Below are 18,495 nucleotides of genomic sequence, written 5' to 3'. Positions count from 1 at the left end.
ATTTCCTTGCTTTTTGCTTGAAAATTAGTCAAAAATTTACATACGAAATCGAATGCGCTGGCTGGCCAGGTGTTGCATTTTTTGCTTAGACCAATGCCAGCCAAGCCAAAGCAGACCTCAGACTTCAATCCTGTGGTGATTTGTCAGTGGCAATCAATGGTCAAATGATCGTTTTATATGCGTGCCGTCTCACCTCTGACAGCCAAATTGTTGCGGCGCACACAACAAAGCCAAACACACAAGCTGAACTGCCTAGCTGGGTATGTCAGGCGTGCGTATACCCTGTACCCAGTTGCTATCAATTGAATTTGAGCTATCTCTCTTTGCCCATTAAAAGCATTATACAAGATGACCATAGGAGTTACATATACATACATATATTAAAATTTGAATAAATTTAAAGCAAAAGCGAAAGCGAAAGTTTAAGTTCTCTTGTGGAGGAAGTGATATCTTCGAATATTCTTCTAATACCCTGTAAGTACTAATCTAATTGGGTAACTCTCGTTGTAAGAAATACCTATTCAGAAATAAAGAAGATTTCATCTTTAAACTCTCACATCGTATAGCTTATTTATATGGACTTCCATAAAAGGCCACGTAAATGTATTCCTATGCATCGAAAAATGTCCAAATAAGTCAAAATATGCGTATATCTTTATATTTTGAAAATTCTTCTGTACAGCATAAATTATTTTAGAAACAAACTTTGGTCATAGATGCTGAGTAAATAAGCTGATCCAAAATGCAACTGACTAATATCGATGCTTAGTCATAAAAATTCAAAAAACTTTAAATATTACTCATACGCAGCGTACTCAACAGGAACCCAGTTGGCCGATGTCTTAATCGGCCTCTTAATAAGTTTACATTAGCATACAAAATTTAAAAATATATATATTTATTAATTTATATATATATACATATACTAATAATATGCATATATAATCTACATATATACATTGACACGTATATGCAGACTTATTGATAAATACGTCAGCGATGATAACGACGTCAGAGTCAAACGGCTGCTGTGAAACCAGTTTAATTCACTTATTTAATATGGCTAATGTAAATATAAATAAATAAATATATACATATATGTATACATATACATATATATAATACATATCAATCGAGTGCTGCTTTATGGCTCTATGGTCGCATTGCACACGTATTCACAATTATTATTATTGTCAGTCTGATGGAAGGCAGCTTGTGCTGAGGCATATCTGAGCGACATCAGGGCCTGGCCTTATGGCTTGCGGCTGCTGTTCAACAAACTGGCCAAAAAGCGACTGATCCAGTGTGAATCATGCTCAGTTTCATGTGAAGCTTGCGCGGCGTTCGACTGCTGAATAAGCGCTTAATGACACACTCGTCAACTGTGAGAAACGCGCTCTCACTCTCTGTCTCTGTGCGTGTCTCTCTCTCTCTCTCTCTCTCTCTCTCTCGGCCTCTTCTAAGAGACTGGCGAATTGGCCAGAGTCGTTGCTTCTGCTGTTTCTGCATTGCTGGCTGCTGACGTACGAATTGTGTGTTGTAGCTGATCAGCTGCTTGTCTAATGGGAAATTTCGTGTTGCTTTTTATCATATAATCGAATATATAGATTAATTAGTTTGTTGGCATTTAAATTTGTATATATGTATATGTATATAAGTAAATCTTTATTTATTATATACATTTTATTTCTCACTTCACGAATTGGTGCCACGTTTTATACGGGAGTAGCCAGCATATATTTAAAGTAGTTTAAACGGGTGTTTTAGTCTATATATACTGTTAGAGTCTATGTGTTTTTCCAAATGCTAAAATATATTCAAGGAATATTGTATCTTACTTGACGCATATAAGTTTCAAATCAAGTTAAGCATTTGTAATACATTTTGCATATATTCCTTAAAACAGCGCAAGTCTTAGGTTAACTTAAGATTTCTCTAAACTTCAACTAAAAACTGTTACTGAATATGGTAGACAAAGTTGTAAATACTAAAATTTACTGAGCTGCTGAAAAAAACATTGCTAAACTCACAAATATGCACAAATGTACAAGCTGCGCTAGCAGTCAATATTTATATATTCTTAATTTATATATGTATGTATCAAAGCAACAGAATTTGCAATATTTATTTTACATATGTATGTACATATTCATTCTACATAGGTAAATACAAAATGTATTCATAAAATGCACAAGTATAATAATAGTATAATTACAAATATGATATAGTGATATTGATAATATATACATTTATATAACATTAATTGTCTACTAAAATTTGTGCATACTATAATATATTTTTATAAATATTAATACGCATTTCTGTCTACCAAGTCCACAAATTGTCATAAAGATTCGACTTAATTCCTTTGGAACAGTTTAACAGCCTAATGCGCTGTGCATGTGTGTGTGTGTAACTATATTAGGGCTCACAGAGAGATAAACTGTCTGCTAGTTGGTCATTTTCGGCTAGTTTTATTTTCAATCAGCTGATTACGCGCACTCTCAACTTCCTTATTGGACTACGCTATAGAGGCGAAATGTATGCGGCTGGGTGTGCGTATGCGTGTGTGTGTCTGTGTGCTTGTTGATAATCCTTTTGATACGCATCAACCCCCGACTGCTGCAACATCTCTCCCTCTCCCTCTCTCATTCTCTCTCGCTTCCTCATTAGCGCTGACTCTCTTGCATCGCTCTCTTAGTCAGCGCAAGCTGACATGTATTAAGCTGGACGCTCTCTTTGGTGGGTGGCAACGTAGCAGCCAACACTCGCTGCTGGGCCTTTTGTAGGTGTTTTAAAGATATTTGTTGTTGTTGCTTTTTCTTTCTTGTTTTCGTTTTTCTCTGTTTCTTTTTGTTTGCACTGCTGAACACTTTTGTGGGTGGAGCTTCAATTTTGTCTGTGCTCTGCTGCTCGTTGTTGTTGGTTCTTATTTTGTTATTTTTTTGTTGTCTGGCAGCATTTTATTTGTTTGGTTTTGTTCCTCTGTTTCGTTGTTGCTAAATGCGCGCACTCTACGCATAATATTTTACATCACCTCGTTGTGGACTTATTGTGTTGATTGTGAAAGCTTCTGTTACAGGGGAATGTATTGCGTGAGTCAGAGCGAGATAGAGCACAAAGTATTAAAATGTTCCGGACTCATTTCAAATGGACTAAAAGGGACACAATCGCGTACTATACATATGTATATGTATGTATTATTATGTTTGTACATACACGGAAGCTTGAAGTCAATAATAATAGTTTTGACTATGTTTTTTTTATCTGTCTGTGAGCGACTACAATACGCTTAGATTATGACTCTGTCTTGCTTATTCAGTTAAAATTTACTTTTATTTACTTTTTTTTTAATTCTATTTATTTTATTATTGACTTATATATCTGTATATAAACACATATTATTTTTGTATAAATAAATAAATTTTGTAATGCCATCAATCGCTTAGTGCTCAGTGTATTTCCCAGTCGGGCATTCCCAATTATATCACTTTAAGCTGTTTTTATACGAGATTTTACCCAGTATATTTCGCAACTACCTGCAATTTTCCAGAGGAAATAGTTTCTATATTTATCTATACGCGTCTCATTTCCTCTCTATATAAATTTGGAAATTTGGTTATACTTAATCTCTAATTTTTTTATCTGATCTTGGAACTTGTTTGGTTTTAAATACATTAAACCTATTCTTTATTTATTGATCAAATTCATTTCCAATAATTTATAATAATATATAATATATAACAAATGATATTCAGTTTTCAACGGAATTGGCTAGCATTTAGTTTTATATACGTATTTTGTGGGTTTTTGGTGAAACTAGTGAGATTAGGAGAAGTTATAACATAAATGTATTTTGCTTGGTGGGATGGGGTTACGAAAACAAGGCAACGCTACGTTGCTCGTCTAGAGACTTTCAATAGCAATCCTTGTCACTGGTAATTCAAGTTGACACACAGCCTCCACGATCGGCCCCACTGGATAGCGATTGGGCAGCCGACCAATCGTGAACTAATGTGTGCAGCGACTTTAGAAGAAATAGAAAGATAGAACTTACTAAAGTGAAATCTTTGACCGACCCCTGACTTCGAAAAATACACGATTTCTGAAATGTTTGCCCCTGGGCTGACAGCTGTCGCATTCTAGGACCTCAGTAAGCAGGAGTGACATCCTGCGGAAATGGCTCCTAGGTCAATGCTGCAGCTGCCTCCGTCCCGTTAAAACCCTGGCAGGCCTCCAAGTACGTTCGAAGATCGTCACCAACTGATTCTTCATTGGTGGTACAGGTTTAAGTTGATATATATCCTTAATTTGTGCAAGATCCTGGCTCTGAACATTGGCTCCCATAAGGACCAAAGTCAACCCTCGCATGGCCTCCCTGCTATGCACAGATAACCATGAGGATTGTTTGAGTAACTGTACACCCGATCTAAGATAGCGGCTTGGAGTCGGGACCCCTTAAAATGGAATTTAGAAAGACCCCAACAACCAAAAAAACAATCAGTGGAACACCACTGGAAGAGAGCGAGGCCCGTTTCACGGACCCACGGCTGGGCTTTGGCAAAAGCTCAAAAATGCAAAGGAGCCCTGTAGCGCAGGCGCCAAGAAGTGTGGAGGAAACTCCAAAAACCGCTGCCGCTGAAGTAGGTGTCCCAAACACTGTTGCAGAGGCGGTAATCTCTCCAAGGCATGAGTACATGTTGAAACTCCGGGCCGAGGAAGAGGATGCCATTCTAAAATGTCGCCAGGCGCTGCGGCGCATAAAGACCGCTGTCGCTAAACAAAAAAACATCAGTCTGGATGTTAAAAGCGGGGTATCCGACCTAGACGAACTACTCGATATCCTAGGACACTGTAGGAACTCCTGGAAGAAACTGGAAGCTGAAGCAACTAAGCAGAAGCAATTAGAGCCAGCAGCAGAGGCACGGATCTTGGAAACGGTGGAAACACCTACCATTCAAAAGAGACAAGCCCCTAGCCCCCTAGAGTCTGAGTCCGGCAAAAAACTTTGCAAGGGACAACAGAACTTGTGGCAAAAAGTCACCAGAAAAGGGACTTTGAAACAAAGAGCGGAAAAGACTACTTCGGCACCCGCAGAAAAGCCGAAAGTAGTAAAACAACCAGCAAAAAAAGAGAAGAAGAAACCTCCCCGTTCAGAAGCAGTCCTCATAAAACCTGAAAGTGGACAAAGCTACGTAGATGTTTTACGAAACATACGCAGCACAATCCAACAGGACGAAAAGGCAAACGTGAGAGGCATAAGGAAAACCCGATCCGGGGCACTCCTTGTAGAACTGAGCAGAGGGGAAAAGTTACATCCAGAACTAGTTGAAAAACTAAAGGCTACCGTTAAAAAAACAGCCACGGTAGCCGAGTTAAAGCCTACAGCGACAGTGGAGATCCGAGATCTAGACTCACTAACTGTAGAGTCTGAGGTGGCTGAGGCAGTGCGACAAGTCCTTGATAATTCATCAGTGGACTTGCGCATAAAAGTCACTGCCCCAAACAGTCGAGAGCAAGTAAGGGCCTTTGTAACTTTAGAAAGCCAATTAGCGGAGACGTTGCTGAGCTCAGACATTAAAATTGGTTTTGTCAGGGCTAGGCCCAGGATGTGTCAACCCATCCGCAGATGCTACAGATGCTTCGGGGTCGGCCATCTGCAGACCAACTGCACAGGACCGGACAGAAGTGGTGGTGGCATCTGCATTAGATGTGGTGAATCAGGTCACAAGATGAAAGACTGCAAAAAACCACCAAAATGCTGCATTTGCACGGATGCGGGGCGTACTTCTGTCGATCACATGCCGGGATCGCAGAAATGCCCAAGCACACGACAAACTACAGCAAAATGTTGAAAATTCTCCAAGGTAATCTACACCGGAGCAAAACGGCAGATGCACTTTTGACACAGATAGTAGCAGAACATGCTATAGATGTAGTGATCATCAGTGAGCAATATAAGCGAAAAGAGAACGGAGTTTGGTTAGAGGACGACACCAAGACTGCGGCCATATGGATCCCCAGTAGTAGTGGACAACAGCCACTAGAAAGCAAGATGGGAAACTGCTACGTCTACGCACGCTTCAGAGAAGTCGCAGTAGTCAGTTGCTACCTAACCCCTAGCGATGACATAAGCACCTTCCAGAATAAACTCGATGCAATCGAGGATCTCCTCGTGGATCGACGGCAGCCCTTCATTGTGGCAGGCGATCTGAATGCACGAGCAGTGGACTGGGGAATGTCGTCTACTAACTCTAGAGGACGAAAAATTATGGATATGGCCGCTAGGTCCGGGTTAGTGGTAGCAAACCGAGGAAGCAGACCTACCTTCCATAGGCCGGGATGTGAAGGCACAATACCTGACGTAACCTTTGAATCCGAACACATCGTAGATCGGATAAAGGACTGGAAGATACTCGATGACTTCACGGGAAGTGATCACGAGTATATATCATATGACTTCCAAAATACCAGTCAGCAAAACCACCCATCATACTCAAGAAAGACTTCTCATAGATGGGACATAAGTAAGGTGGATACAGGCAAACTACTAGCTGAATTAGATAGGCGAGAACGACAGTTCGACGGCACATTGACGTCGAAGCAAGTGGTCGAAAGAAGCCTAACCGCTATGGAAAGAGCGTGTAACGTATCGATGCCAAAAACGCACAGCAAACACGGAGGTAGACGACAGGCGTACTGGTGGAACCACGATATTGCAGAAAAAAGGAAAGTATGCATACAATGTAGAAGAAGGCTAACAAGGGCACGACGCTCTGGAAATTTCACGACGGAAGCGTTAGCAGCCAAGATTGCGAGAAAAGAACTGTCGATTGCTATCACACGCAGTAAGCATGACAAGTGGAAAGAGCTCTGCAAAGATATAAATAAAGACCCTTGGGGACTTGGCTACAAGATAGTCATGAAAAAGCTGAGAAACTACGGAGCAGTGCCAAACGTGGATGATGACACGATGGATCACATAGTGGAAACACTATTTCCAGCACACATCCACGAGGCGCATGAGCGAGCACCCGTAGAGCTCGATGGTTTAGTCCCAGATTTCACCGAGGAAGAACTCAACATTGCAGCTCTCTCCCTGAAGAACAAGAAAGCGCCGGGACCAGATAATATACCGGCAGAAATACTGAAGGTGATAGCATCAGGACGTCCCACTTTTCTACTTAGGATGTATAACGCATGTCTAAAAGAAAGGATATTCCCAGAAGCGTGGAAAGAACAAAGACTGGTGCTCATTAGCAAAGGCAAAGGCGATCCCAATACACCCTCGGCTTATCGCCCATTGTGTATGTTAAACACAGCTGGGAAGCTTTTAGAAAAGCTCATAAGACCTAGACTACTCGCAGCAGTAGAGGCTGCTGGAGGACTTAGCCCTAGGCAACATGGGTTCAGAGCTGGAAAATCCACAATGGGAGCTATCGATGAAGTGGTTCAGGCAGCCAGAGCTACGCAAAGAGGAAATGCATACTCGCGCCCAGTTGTTCTGTTAGCAACGCTGGACGTTAAAAACGCCTTTAATAGTGTAAGGTGGACTGATATGCTTACTTCCTTGGAACACCGCTTCCAGATACCGGAGTACCTCATGAATATGATCAGGAGCTATTTGCAGGATCGAATACTCCTGTACTCCACGCAAACTGGAACAAAACGATACAGAGTAACTGGAGGAGCTGCACAGGGGTCAATCCTGGGACCAGACCTGTGGAATATCAGCTACGACGACATCCTAAGACTGGAAATGCCTGAAGACACCTTCCTTATTGGTTATGCCGATGATATCGCAGCCGTCATTACTGCCAGAAACACCATAGAGGCCCAAAAGAGACTTACCCAAGTCATGATCCGCACACAGACATGGCTCAGCTCTCGAGGATTGGAGCTTGCCACCCATAAAACAGAGTTACTTCTGTTCACGGGGAAGCAGATCCCAACCGAAATAGAGATGCGAGTAAGCGGAAACCTGATAAGGACGCAGAGGACAGTGAACTATCTAGGCGTTAGGCTGGACAGTAAACTTACCTTCTGGGAACAGCTGAAGTATGCCACGCGGAAAACAGCGACAGCAACGGGGTCTCTGAGTAGACTGATGGCAAACGTTGACGGCCCGACGGCAGGAAAACGGAGACTCCTCATGGAAGCGACAAATGCAATACTGCTATATGGCAGTGAAGTATGGGCGGATACCTTAGAGGCGAATGTAAGGCGAAAACCGATGCTAGCTGTGCAACGAAGAGCAGCCTTAAGGATAACATCGGCGTACCGCACAGTCTCCGGGGCGGCCGTGACTGTGATAGCAGCAGTCATACCGGTTGACTTGCTTGCCCAAGAGCGCAAAAAAATATGGAATCTTCGGCAAAGAGGAGAATACTCAGAACATGCGGCAAAGAGCATACGACAGCAAACCATAGTCTCGTGGAAGGCGAGATGGTCATGCGAAAGGTATGGAAGATGGACCGCTAAAATAATCCCCGATCTGGAGCAGTGGATAAATAGAAAGCACGGTGAAACGTCTTTCTATTTGACACAACTACTCTCCGGACATGGATACTTTCGAAAGTACCTAAATAAAATGGGGAAAACTGCCGAATCCAGCTGCATTTACTGCGAAAATGCAATGGACGATGCAGAACACACCTTCTTCAATTGCAAAAGATGGTCGGAAGAAAGAATCGACCTGGCAGATACAGTAGGTGAAGTCAAAGTAGAGACGTTAGTACAGCAAATGTGCAGCAGCATAGACGCTTGGAAAAAAGTCTATGACTTCGCCGAAAAGGTTCTGCGGCGGAAGAAGTATGACCTGGACGCAGGCACACAGAGGGCAACGCTCATTTAGAGCACACAATGGGGTTCCACCTTGAAGGTTAATGCGGGATATCTCCTGGTTCCAAGGTGGATTTGAGCCCCAGAAGAGGAGGATTTTTTAGTCGGTAAGCAGTTATGCAGTCCGACACACCGGTCAAAGTGACGACATGACTGACGGTGCATAAAGCATTTTTTCCTACCTCAGCCCAACAAAAAAAAAAAAAAAAAAAAAAAAAAAAAAAAAAAAATGTATTTTGCTTGACAAATAAATAGTTTTAGGCAAAGCTCTAGGATTTACAAAATTGACTCATATTTACAAAAATATTATACATTGTGATTTTTTAAGATAATATGAAAATATTGTTATATAATATTGTTGTCTGCATACAGTTTTCGGACGAAATTCTCCTGATTAATTTAAGAAGATATTAGCCAAATATGACTGTACATAAATCTTCCTGATGAATTTTTCGAGAGTCTGAATTACAGTGTGTATTACAGTTGAGTCTCATTGATATTCGTGTTCATAACACTATGGATTCTCCGAATTTGTGTTTGAAGTCTATTTTTAAAACTACGAAAATTTATTATTATTTAAATATAAAATATTATTATTATATGATAAAATAATAAATAAATAAATGAAATAAAATAAATGAATTAATTTTAATAAAATAATATACATGAATTAATATTAGAGAAAGCTTTTCAAAAGCGTCAACTTGATTTGTTTTCTTCATAAGTCCAGCAAATTTATGGGTTCTTCTATCGCGAATTCCAGACCTGAATTCCAGAAACTATGCTGACTCAAAAAACCTGGCTCTTGCTTTATGGACATCAATATGCGTTATGCTGCGAGTTGTGTTCAAAATTGTGACGGGACCACCCAGTCGAAGACCATATTACTTAAATAATACGGTAGCTGGCTAGCTGGCTAGCGGGCTAGCTGGCAATGAGACCGCACAAGTTTCGAGATAAGCTCAGCTCAGCTGACTGGCCGATACACTGGCTAACTGGCTAACTGACTAACTGACTAGCTGACTAACTGACTGGTTGGCTGGCAATGCTTGTAGCAGAGTCGTAGGCCCAGCTGAAAGTTAATTAGCCACTGCGAACAATAGCCTAGTGTCTGAGCCTGGACCTGGAGCATTCGAGCCACCTCGTATGGTAATTCAAGTCGCACATCATAAACTGCTGACAAAGTTCTGCGCTGGGCCTTGAGTCGCTGCCACCGCAAGCTGATTGAATGTACTCGGGCACTCGTATAAGCGACAAGCGATGAAACTGACGATCAGCCAGATCATTTACGTGCACGTTCTAAAAACCTGGAGCCAAACGCCTGAGCTACGGTCCGGGTCGAGCCGAGCGAAGCCGAGACTGGGGCTGAGGCTGAGGCTGAGGCTGCTGCCCGCCTGCAGCTGCAACAGAATCTTGAGCCAGGCGTGTGTCAGGCTTCTTGTTGTCTGCTTGCCCCTTTTCGGGGGCGCATGCTTCGATCGTTCGATCGTTCGATCGCTCGATTGTCGTTCGTCGGCATCTTTAACGCTCGGCTTACTTTCTTTGCCGGCAGTCAGACCAGGCAGCCAGGCCGTCAGGCAGCGAGCGAGCAAGCAAGCACTACCTGGTATTGGGCATTTCGCACTGTCTAGAGTTTCCTCAGTTTCTTAATCCGATATAGGGGGGCTTCGCATAGTTTTGACGCCGACAATGGCATTGCCTTTTGCAATTTAACAATTGACTGCACCGGCTTGATTTGCAGCTCAGCTTTTGTTGCATTTGGCACAAACAGCCTATATATGAGAAGGGGGCTCGTGAGGAGGGGGGCTATGATTTTGCATCTTTCGGATGTAGCAACCGCGCCGGGGTGTTCAATTTATTTATGCTATGGCAAAACCGCAGAAACACAGAGAAAAAAAAAAAACATTGCACGACCCATGATGATCCATGGAGCTGGAGTTAGGGAGCTTAGCCAAGCAAGGGAATTGTAGTTGGTAGCCCAAATCTAAGTGGCTAAGAGAGTGTCTGCGGATGTGTGTGTGTGTGTGTGTTTCGCTCTGGCTTGAATCATAATTTATTAACACTCACTCTTAAGGCTTCGCATAAAATTCATGATTTTCGCAATTGTTGCTGATGTTTTTCTTTTTTTTTTTTTTTTTATTACTATTATAACTATTGTTGTTTAATGTATGTGCATAATTAACTGTAGTTATTGTTGTTATTTTTACCTCTTTGTTTTCCTTGTTTTCCATTCGAGTGTGGTTAGGTTTTGTGCTTTGTTTTTCTCTCTGGCCCCACCATGAGACATGAGAGGGGGCCTGGCTCTTGGATCATTGCTTAATAAATTGTGTTTTCTTTCGCTCATTTATTTTATTTTAAATAAATACGATAACTTTATTAATAGTCTTCCATCGCTGCTTCGGCGTCACTTAAACAAAATAACAAAAATCGCATCAGACATTTTGCTGCCACATGACGCAACTAATCTACACTTAATACTATAAAAAAAAAAAAAAAAAATACTTAAGAGTTTAGTTGTACATACTAAGTATTCAATATAAACGTTTAATGTGCCATACCAATACATACAATTATTATTTATTTATTTATATGGAAACTATTTACAGTTCTTATCGATATACATATGTTAAAAAAAAAAAAAAAATTGATTAATTTGATATTTGATATTCGAATATGTTCAGATGATTTCTGCATCGTGCTAAATTTCATAGGCAAGATAAAAACATAAAGAAGAAGAAGAGTAGAAAGTATACACGCAGAAATTGCATTTTCATTTTGGTTTTCAGTTCAGTTCTATGTGCAGAAAGGCGCGAGTTCTTTGGAGTGGCCCTGCCATCAGATCGGGTCAATAGGGACGCCAGACTTGCGTCATGTCGCCGACATCCTCTTCGCGTGCCGCCTCATTGCTAACATCGCTTGGATGCTGCTGTTGCTGCTGGTGCTGCTGCTGCTGCTGTTGCTGGTGCTGTGCCTCGAGCTGCCGCTGCGCCTCGAGCTGCTGCTGCTGCTGCTGTTGATGATGATGATGATGATGCAAATGATAATTGTTCTGGCTGGCGCCCTCGGCCGCCTGCTCGGCAATGGCAACGGCCGCCTGCTGATCCTGTTCGCCGAGCGAAACGCCGCCGCTGAGGCCAGTGCCCAGCCCAATCTCGATGCTCGAGCGATTGCTGGCCAGCGAGCTGATCGTCAGCTGTTGGTCCGTGGCCAGGTACTGTTCCAGCTTCTCGCTGCTGTGCAAGTGCAGATGTATCTGGTTCTGGTTGACCGTTGAGTAGAGTTGTGGATATAGCACGACAGGTGGTGGCGGCGCCGTGGCATGGCCAGCGGCTCCGCCGTATTGGGCCGCCGTTGCTGAGCAACTGCCGTATTGGTAGTTGTTGTAGCCATTCGACCAGGCCGCCGCATTGTTGTACGCCGTGGGCGTCGCTCCGTAGCTGGCGTTGAGCGTCTCTAGATCTGACTTGGAGCTGGTGCCACAGTAGCCACTGGCCGCGGCCGTCTGATACGGATCGGCGGAGAAGCCGTGCATCTCGGGAAGCACCGTCGATATGTGGTAGTTGGCCGCGTCCAGCGTGGTTGTCTCATAGCCGCTCATGGCGCTGCTATAGTGGTTCATGGCCGACGCCGTCCCCACCGGCACCGGCACTGGCACCGGAGCAGCAGCCGGAGGCGGAGGTGGGGGTGGAAGCGCCACCTGATGCTGCAGGTGGTGATGGTGGTGCGCCGCGTGGCTATGCGAATGCGAATGCGAGTGCGAGTGCGAGTGGGTGTGGTGGGCATGATGATAGGGCACGCCCACTCCGACGCCCACCGGATACGCGATGTTAGCACCGGAGCTGGCCGAGCCTGTCCACTCAGCGGCGCCTATCAGATCGGTTTCTGCAAGAGAAATAGTTGGTTAGCAGCGAGCTGAGCAAGTTGGCAAAAAGCCAATTTATTAGCGAGCCCCCATCTGGAGAACGTTCCCCACTCCCCACGCGATCCCCATGTCCCGGCGCACAGCTGCACTTGTCACAAACATGCGTGGGCGTGGCTGGCGACAGGCGGAATGGATAATTGAAAAATAATTTCATATACGTCGACGCGGCGCGACCCACGTGTGTGTGCGTCCTTCACCCCTGGCGACATGGCCAAGGGGTTAACAAATTGGCAGAGCAAAAGAAAATTCCAAGGCATGCCCAGGGCAACTAGGACAAAAGCAGCGGGTGGTCGCCACCCATCCCCTGTTTCGCTGCCATCCTGCTATCCTGCCCCCTGCTTCGGCCTCCCGCCTCCTGCCCCTGCCTCCTGCCCCTGCCTCCTGCCTCATCAGTGATATTTGACACAACGTCGCGCGCATATTTTGATTAATTACGTAAGCCAGCGGGCCCAGCAAAAGGAAAAGAAACAGAACTTTAAGTATCCCATGAGCCAGCTCAGCCAGCCAAAGAAGCGGGGCCAAATATGCCTTTTAATTAATCAAATTCATTAGGAACAGGGCACGAGTCCGTGAGCAGCGCCAGCCCGTGCAAAGTCAACTATTCGCAATTATTACCTGCCTAATCTACTAATACAATGAAAGCAAATAATTCCACTAATTATACCTGACAACAACAACAAGCCAGAATCTTGCTCAAAGCCAAAGCACAAGACTTGCCCGAGCTGCCCATATTTGGGATTCCGTTATCTAAAACAATATATACATATCTGTCTATATATCTATGTATATGATCTAAGATAAAGCCATTTCATCAAATATTTAGACGATTACTTGTATGCTAATTGGATTTGTTGTACATATTCTATCTGGAAGTGCTAAGATTTAAATAATTTTATAGAAGAAATTGTAAATCTAAGTGAATCTAGGTGAATCTAATTCAATATATATCAATCTTTCTTCTATGAGTTTATTATCTATGACGATCTATGTCGTCAATTCTAATAAGTACACAGATGGCAGAGAGATTGACGGATTGATATGAAATATAATCAATTATTCGTCCCTATATACACTACCTTAAACTTGTATCCCGGTCTGCTATATATGAGCATATACTATGTTAACTTACAACAAGTCAGTAATATCTTAAATATAATATGAACTTTAATTTTTATTAGCTTCAAATTGCCCTTATTCTCTATGTACATGAATTGCTGGCTTGAAATATAAAATCATATTTTTTATAAATACTTAATGCTATAATGTAGTACAAGTATTTGTGTTTATTTGATAAATAATTGATTTGGGTAATTATATTTGATTTCACTCATTTGACCTGTTGAAGGGCCACTCGCAATCTTGGGCCCATTTGCAATTTGCAATCTTCGTGTCATTCCCATTCCCACTGCCGACTTCTGTGCAGTTGATGTGTGTATTTTGGCCTAAATGGCGCGGGGGGAGTGGGGGGAGGCTAAGAAAATTGCATACGAGAAACTTTTCACCCGGCACTTATCACATTTTATTGTTTCAATTAAGGCGCAAATTGCATTGCTGGAACAAAAGCCGAGGCAATCAGAGGGCCCAGCCCAACTACCGCAACGGCTCGTCGGGGAGATGCAATGAAGCGAAACTGTCTGGGACGCATAACGAATAATGACTTTGGCTAAGGACAAGCTGCCCTCACCCAGGCCTCTCGGCCAGGCACGTGCAGAAAAGCTAGTGCCACGGGAAGGGGCAAGTGGCAAGGGGTAAATAGCAAGGGGCAAGTATACGCATTTTACGCTATTTGCTCCTTGGCTAAAGCCTCCATTAATGTCACTTGCATTGAGCATAATTGCGGCCTCGCTGTGTATACGCAATGCAATTTGATTGGCCTTCTATATAATAGGCACGCGTGGAGAAATTCAGATACTACAATATTATAATATGTGTGTCTATGAATACATAATTTACATATAATCAAATGTGTCAAATGTTTCGAATAATTCTAGCTCTCGGACATTAGAAAATATGCTTTTCCATGGCCATAGAAATATCCACTAGAAGATATCCCGGTCCTTTTTCAAGCGCCGTTGGGATTATTTATAATAATATTTTCTTTTTTTTTTTCAAACATGCAATGGCGATGGCGTGCAACAATATTGAAATTTCAGATGTTGAATATTCAGATATGTTAAATATTTATTTATATAAATAGCCCACTTTAGCAGTTATTTCTATTGGCTTTCACGAAAGGAAAAGCTCAACACTTAATATTTATCTGAGGCTTAAGCCATTTCAGTTTAATAACAAACGGAAGTGAGCTTTTGCAAAACCTATAGATAGTATGTATTTAATAATATGAGTTTATCAGGGCTATGGTATACTTTTTCGGCGCTATTGAAGCTATAGAAATTTGGAACACATACTCGTGTAAATCTCTGATTTATAAAGTGTTAACATTTTCCGGATCCGCCCACCCATCATATTAGCTGAAGAGCTAGAGGCCTGAAATTTGGTATGTAGAACCGTGTTGACCATCACTATGAACAAGGTATGGCAGATATATGTCTACGCCAATTGGGGGCGTGGCATATGGGATAGAGCTGTATGTCCAAAAGTTTTAAAGCTAGAATTGAAATTTTGCACATCTGATTTGCCACTACGGGGCATGTCGGTTATGTGTCCACCCACAGGGGGCGTGGCAAACCGCAAAAGTTTACAAACAATTTTTTTAGAAGCTTCAAATTTAGATAGTTGAGTTACTAGTAACCTTTTCTATCGATGAAACAAGAGTAATTGTTACGCATCTTTAGGGGCGTGGCATATCGAAAAATACCCTGCAATTTTGATATTTTTTGAGCGTAAGCATCAAAATTTTGCAGTATTAAAAAAAACTAGAAACTCAAAACTGAGCTACAAAATTGCTGATGGGATGTGACTGAGTATTCTGCAGTTGGTAACATCCAACTGTGCCGTTCTTACTTGATTTAAATTAATGTGTTTGTGAAATATTTGAATAAGTTGACTTCATGCGATTAAATATTATCTTTAGATTAAAATCGATCAAAAATATGCCCTGCTACTTGCTTATTTAGCTCCACTGCTATATAACCGTTTCCTTTAAGGAATTTCTCGATGAGTGTTATTTTCATTATTTAAATGGAAAGTTTGAGTTTATAATCAATCATATGACTTCTATTGACCAGGCAGGCTTACTCATTTAGCAGTTTTCCTCTTAAAAGCCTATAGCAGGTCTGTATTGAAAGAGTTTCGTTTGCTTCAATATTAATTTAAGATATTAACATGTTCTCTCGGTACTTGCAGCCAAAGCTCTTCGTCGAGGCGTAAGTTGCGCAAATCAATGAGTAATTCGTTTGGCTGGCCGGATATCTGCGATTTTCTTTGGTCATATTCTTCATATCCGCTTCGAGTGCAATCAAGCATGAGGAAGTGCAAGAGGAAGAGGAAAGGGAAGAAGAAGAGACTCGGCGAGCTGATTATAAAACCACAGTTGGCCAATAATCGCCGTCAGCAGGGCATTGGGCAGCAGTTAAAGCTCCGGCCCAGGGCTCGGGCTCAGTCTCGGGCTCGGGCTCGGGCTCGGATTGGCAGCGACCCCGTTTCAGGTTCTCACAGCTTTCGTTTGTCAGCGCCATCTTGTAGCTCATTAAGGAGCAGACAAGAGAAGAGCTGAGCAGAGCATAGCTTCTCGACACGAAATACAAGTGCCTAGCGACCAGCTACCCGCCAGGTGGTGGCTAAGTGCCATTGCTGTTAATTAAAGTGGCTCCACGGCACTGCTTAGTCTCCTCTTCGGGCTTCGGGCAAAATGGCGGATGGTAAAAAAAGCCAAAAAAAAAAAAAAAAAAAGAAAAGAAAAAAAAGTGCCAGCAACTTTGCTGTGCAACGTTGTTGTAAACAACAAACGGCACGAAACGGAAGTGAATTTGCGGTTGGGGTCCGGGCTTGGGTTTGTGTTTGGGATTGGGTTTTGGTGGCGAACCAACTTGGCCACAGTTGGCGTTTTATGGGCCAAAAAGATTTCATTTCAATGTGCGATGGTTGACATTTTTGTTGTTTTTGCATGCGTTGCTCTCGTTGTTGCTGTTGCTCTTTCGCCTTTACTGTTACCCAGCACACAATACACGGCACGCATTTCTGGATGTGCATCTTACAGTTTGCAGTTTTCAGTTTGCCGTTTGCAATTTGCATTTTAATGTTGGATGTTGTTAATGCTGATGTTTGTGTTGGTGTTGGTATTGGTGTTGGTGTTAGTGTTGGTGTTGCCTCGGCCATAGCCAACAGCTGCGCAACCGCATTTGGATTGATTTGTGGCTTGGGCACACACACTCAGTAAAAACTAAAATAAAGTTTTAAAAATGTGCCAAATAAGTGCTAACTCCAGCATGCCGCTCGACCCATCGATCTGGAAATCCAAACAGATGTGCATTTACATATTCCACGCATTCTGCCAGCATCAAGAACACAAAAATGCCAAGCATGAAGCCATTCAATTCCTTTAAACTAAATAAACTGTACGCACAAGCACACACACAAGCCACAGTTGCCAGTGCTTCAGTTTTATTTTTAAGCTAGTTTTAATTTTAGATTCATTTTAATCTCTAAGAAATAAAATACATAAATAGAAAAAAAGGTTTGTAAATCGCAACATGGCCGACTTGGAATGTCTCTATCTGTTGCGGTTCTATTCAAATCTACTCTATGGGTCTTTGAAAACAATGCTCAAGATAATTTCAGAATGGGTTGCCACTACGTATGGTTTATATATTATATACGTACATATATGAACTATCATGACCTGATAACATGCTTTGAGTACTATATATTTACTATATATAGATAAGCTCATGCAAGTAGTAGGGCGATGAGCACTAAATACAGGACAATAACATTTAATGATAATACTAATATTAACATTATGTGCAATATATGTATATTAATATTAACTATATGTTATTATTAAGGTAACTATAAATTGTGTGCTCTTTTTTATTTGTGTATAATTCATTGTACTTATGTTATATATAAAACGTTGATATACACCTCTATAAAATGACATACTCCCATTTATTTTATGCACGATGAATTTAAAATTTCTTTTTGATACCTCATCATGATATTATCGATAAAAATCCTGTTTTCTTTAATTTCAACCATTATTACTATTTTTCATTTCGATTCCGTAGATTTTCATTTCTAAGTACCTCCCTAATTTATCTAAAAATATAAAAAACAAACTCGATGACTTAAAATAAACTTGAACCTTCATGCACGGAAGACTACACGTAAAATTATTTCCATAAATTAATTTCCATAATGAAGAGGGTGGCTTGAATAACTGTCATAGCCGCTGAATAAGCTGTCTGTGTGTGTGAGTGTTGTGTGTCTATATATATGTATGTATGTAGGGTTAGATTAAAACAACAGTTTACAGTTGGGTGCAGGGTATCTGCCAGTCGGGCACTTTCGACTGAAGTATTTTTCGTTCGGCACCTAAGGTGCTGTTGAGATTCTTTACAAATTAAAAATTACACATACATATGTATACCCCAATTCGGGCCCAACAAATATTACGCCCTTTTAGAGGCGTGATCTACCAAAAGGAATTGTAGCATCAACATTATGCTAACAAATAAGCTGCTCATATTGCGATTTCCTCCCCTGGAGGGCGTGGCAAGTCATCGTAAGTAATATATTTCAAAGTTAAATTAAATAAAACTACACAGAGT

The 18,495-nt window shown here is 41.8% G+C and overlaps 1 protein-coding gene and 1 long non-coding RNA gene across 2 annotated transcripts in view; one reads left to right on the top strand and one right to left on the bottom strand.

Moving 5' to 3' along the window:
* Window positions 1–6,818: 6,818 nt before the first annotated feature.
* The window catches only part of lz (lozenge), a 31,769-nt gene continuing 20,092 nt past the window's right edge, over window positions 6,819–18,495 (bottom strand). The window contains exon 5 of the mRNA XM_018013883.2: window positions 6,819–12,723. Coding sequence (XP_017869372.1) covers window positions 11,687–12,723 — 1,037 coding nt within the window. The 3' untranslated portion in view covers window positions 6,819–11,686. The remainder of the gene's footprint in view (window positions 12,724–18,495) is intronic.
* The window catches only part of LOC149268128 (uncharacterized), a 25,035-nt gene continuing 19,258 nt past the window's right edge, over window positions 12,719–18,495 (top strand). Inside the window, exon 1 of the long non-coding RNA XR_016270936.1 lies at window positions 12,719–18,449. This is a non-coding gene — a long non-coding RNA (uncharacterized LOC149268128). The remainder of the gene's footprint in view (window positions 18,450–18,495) is intronic.

Source organism: Drosophila arizonae, chromosome X (genome assembly GCF_054131065.1).
Source record: "Drosophila arizonae isolate 15081-1271.41 chromosome X, UAZ_ARI_1.0, whole genome shotgun sequence".
In the NCBI taxonomy this organism is placed as follows: Eukaryota; Metazoa; Arthropoda; class Insecta; order Diptera; family Drosophilidae; genus Drosophila; species Drosophila arizonae.
Note: the sequence above shows the minus strand (reverse complement) of the source record. Positions and strands in the feature narration are given on the sequence as shown.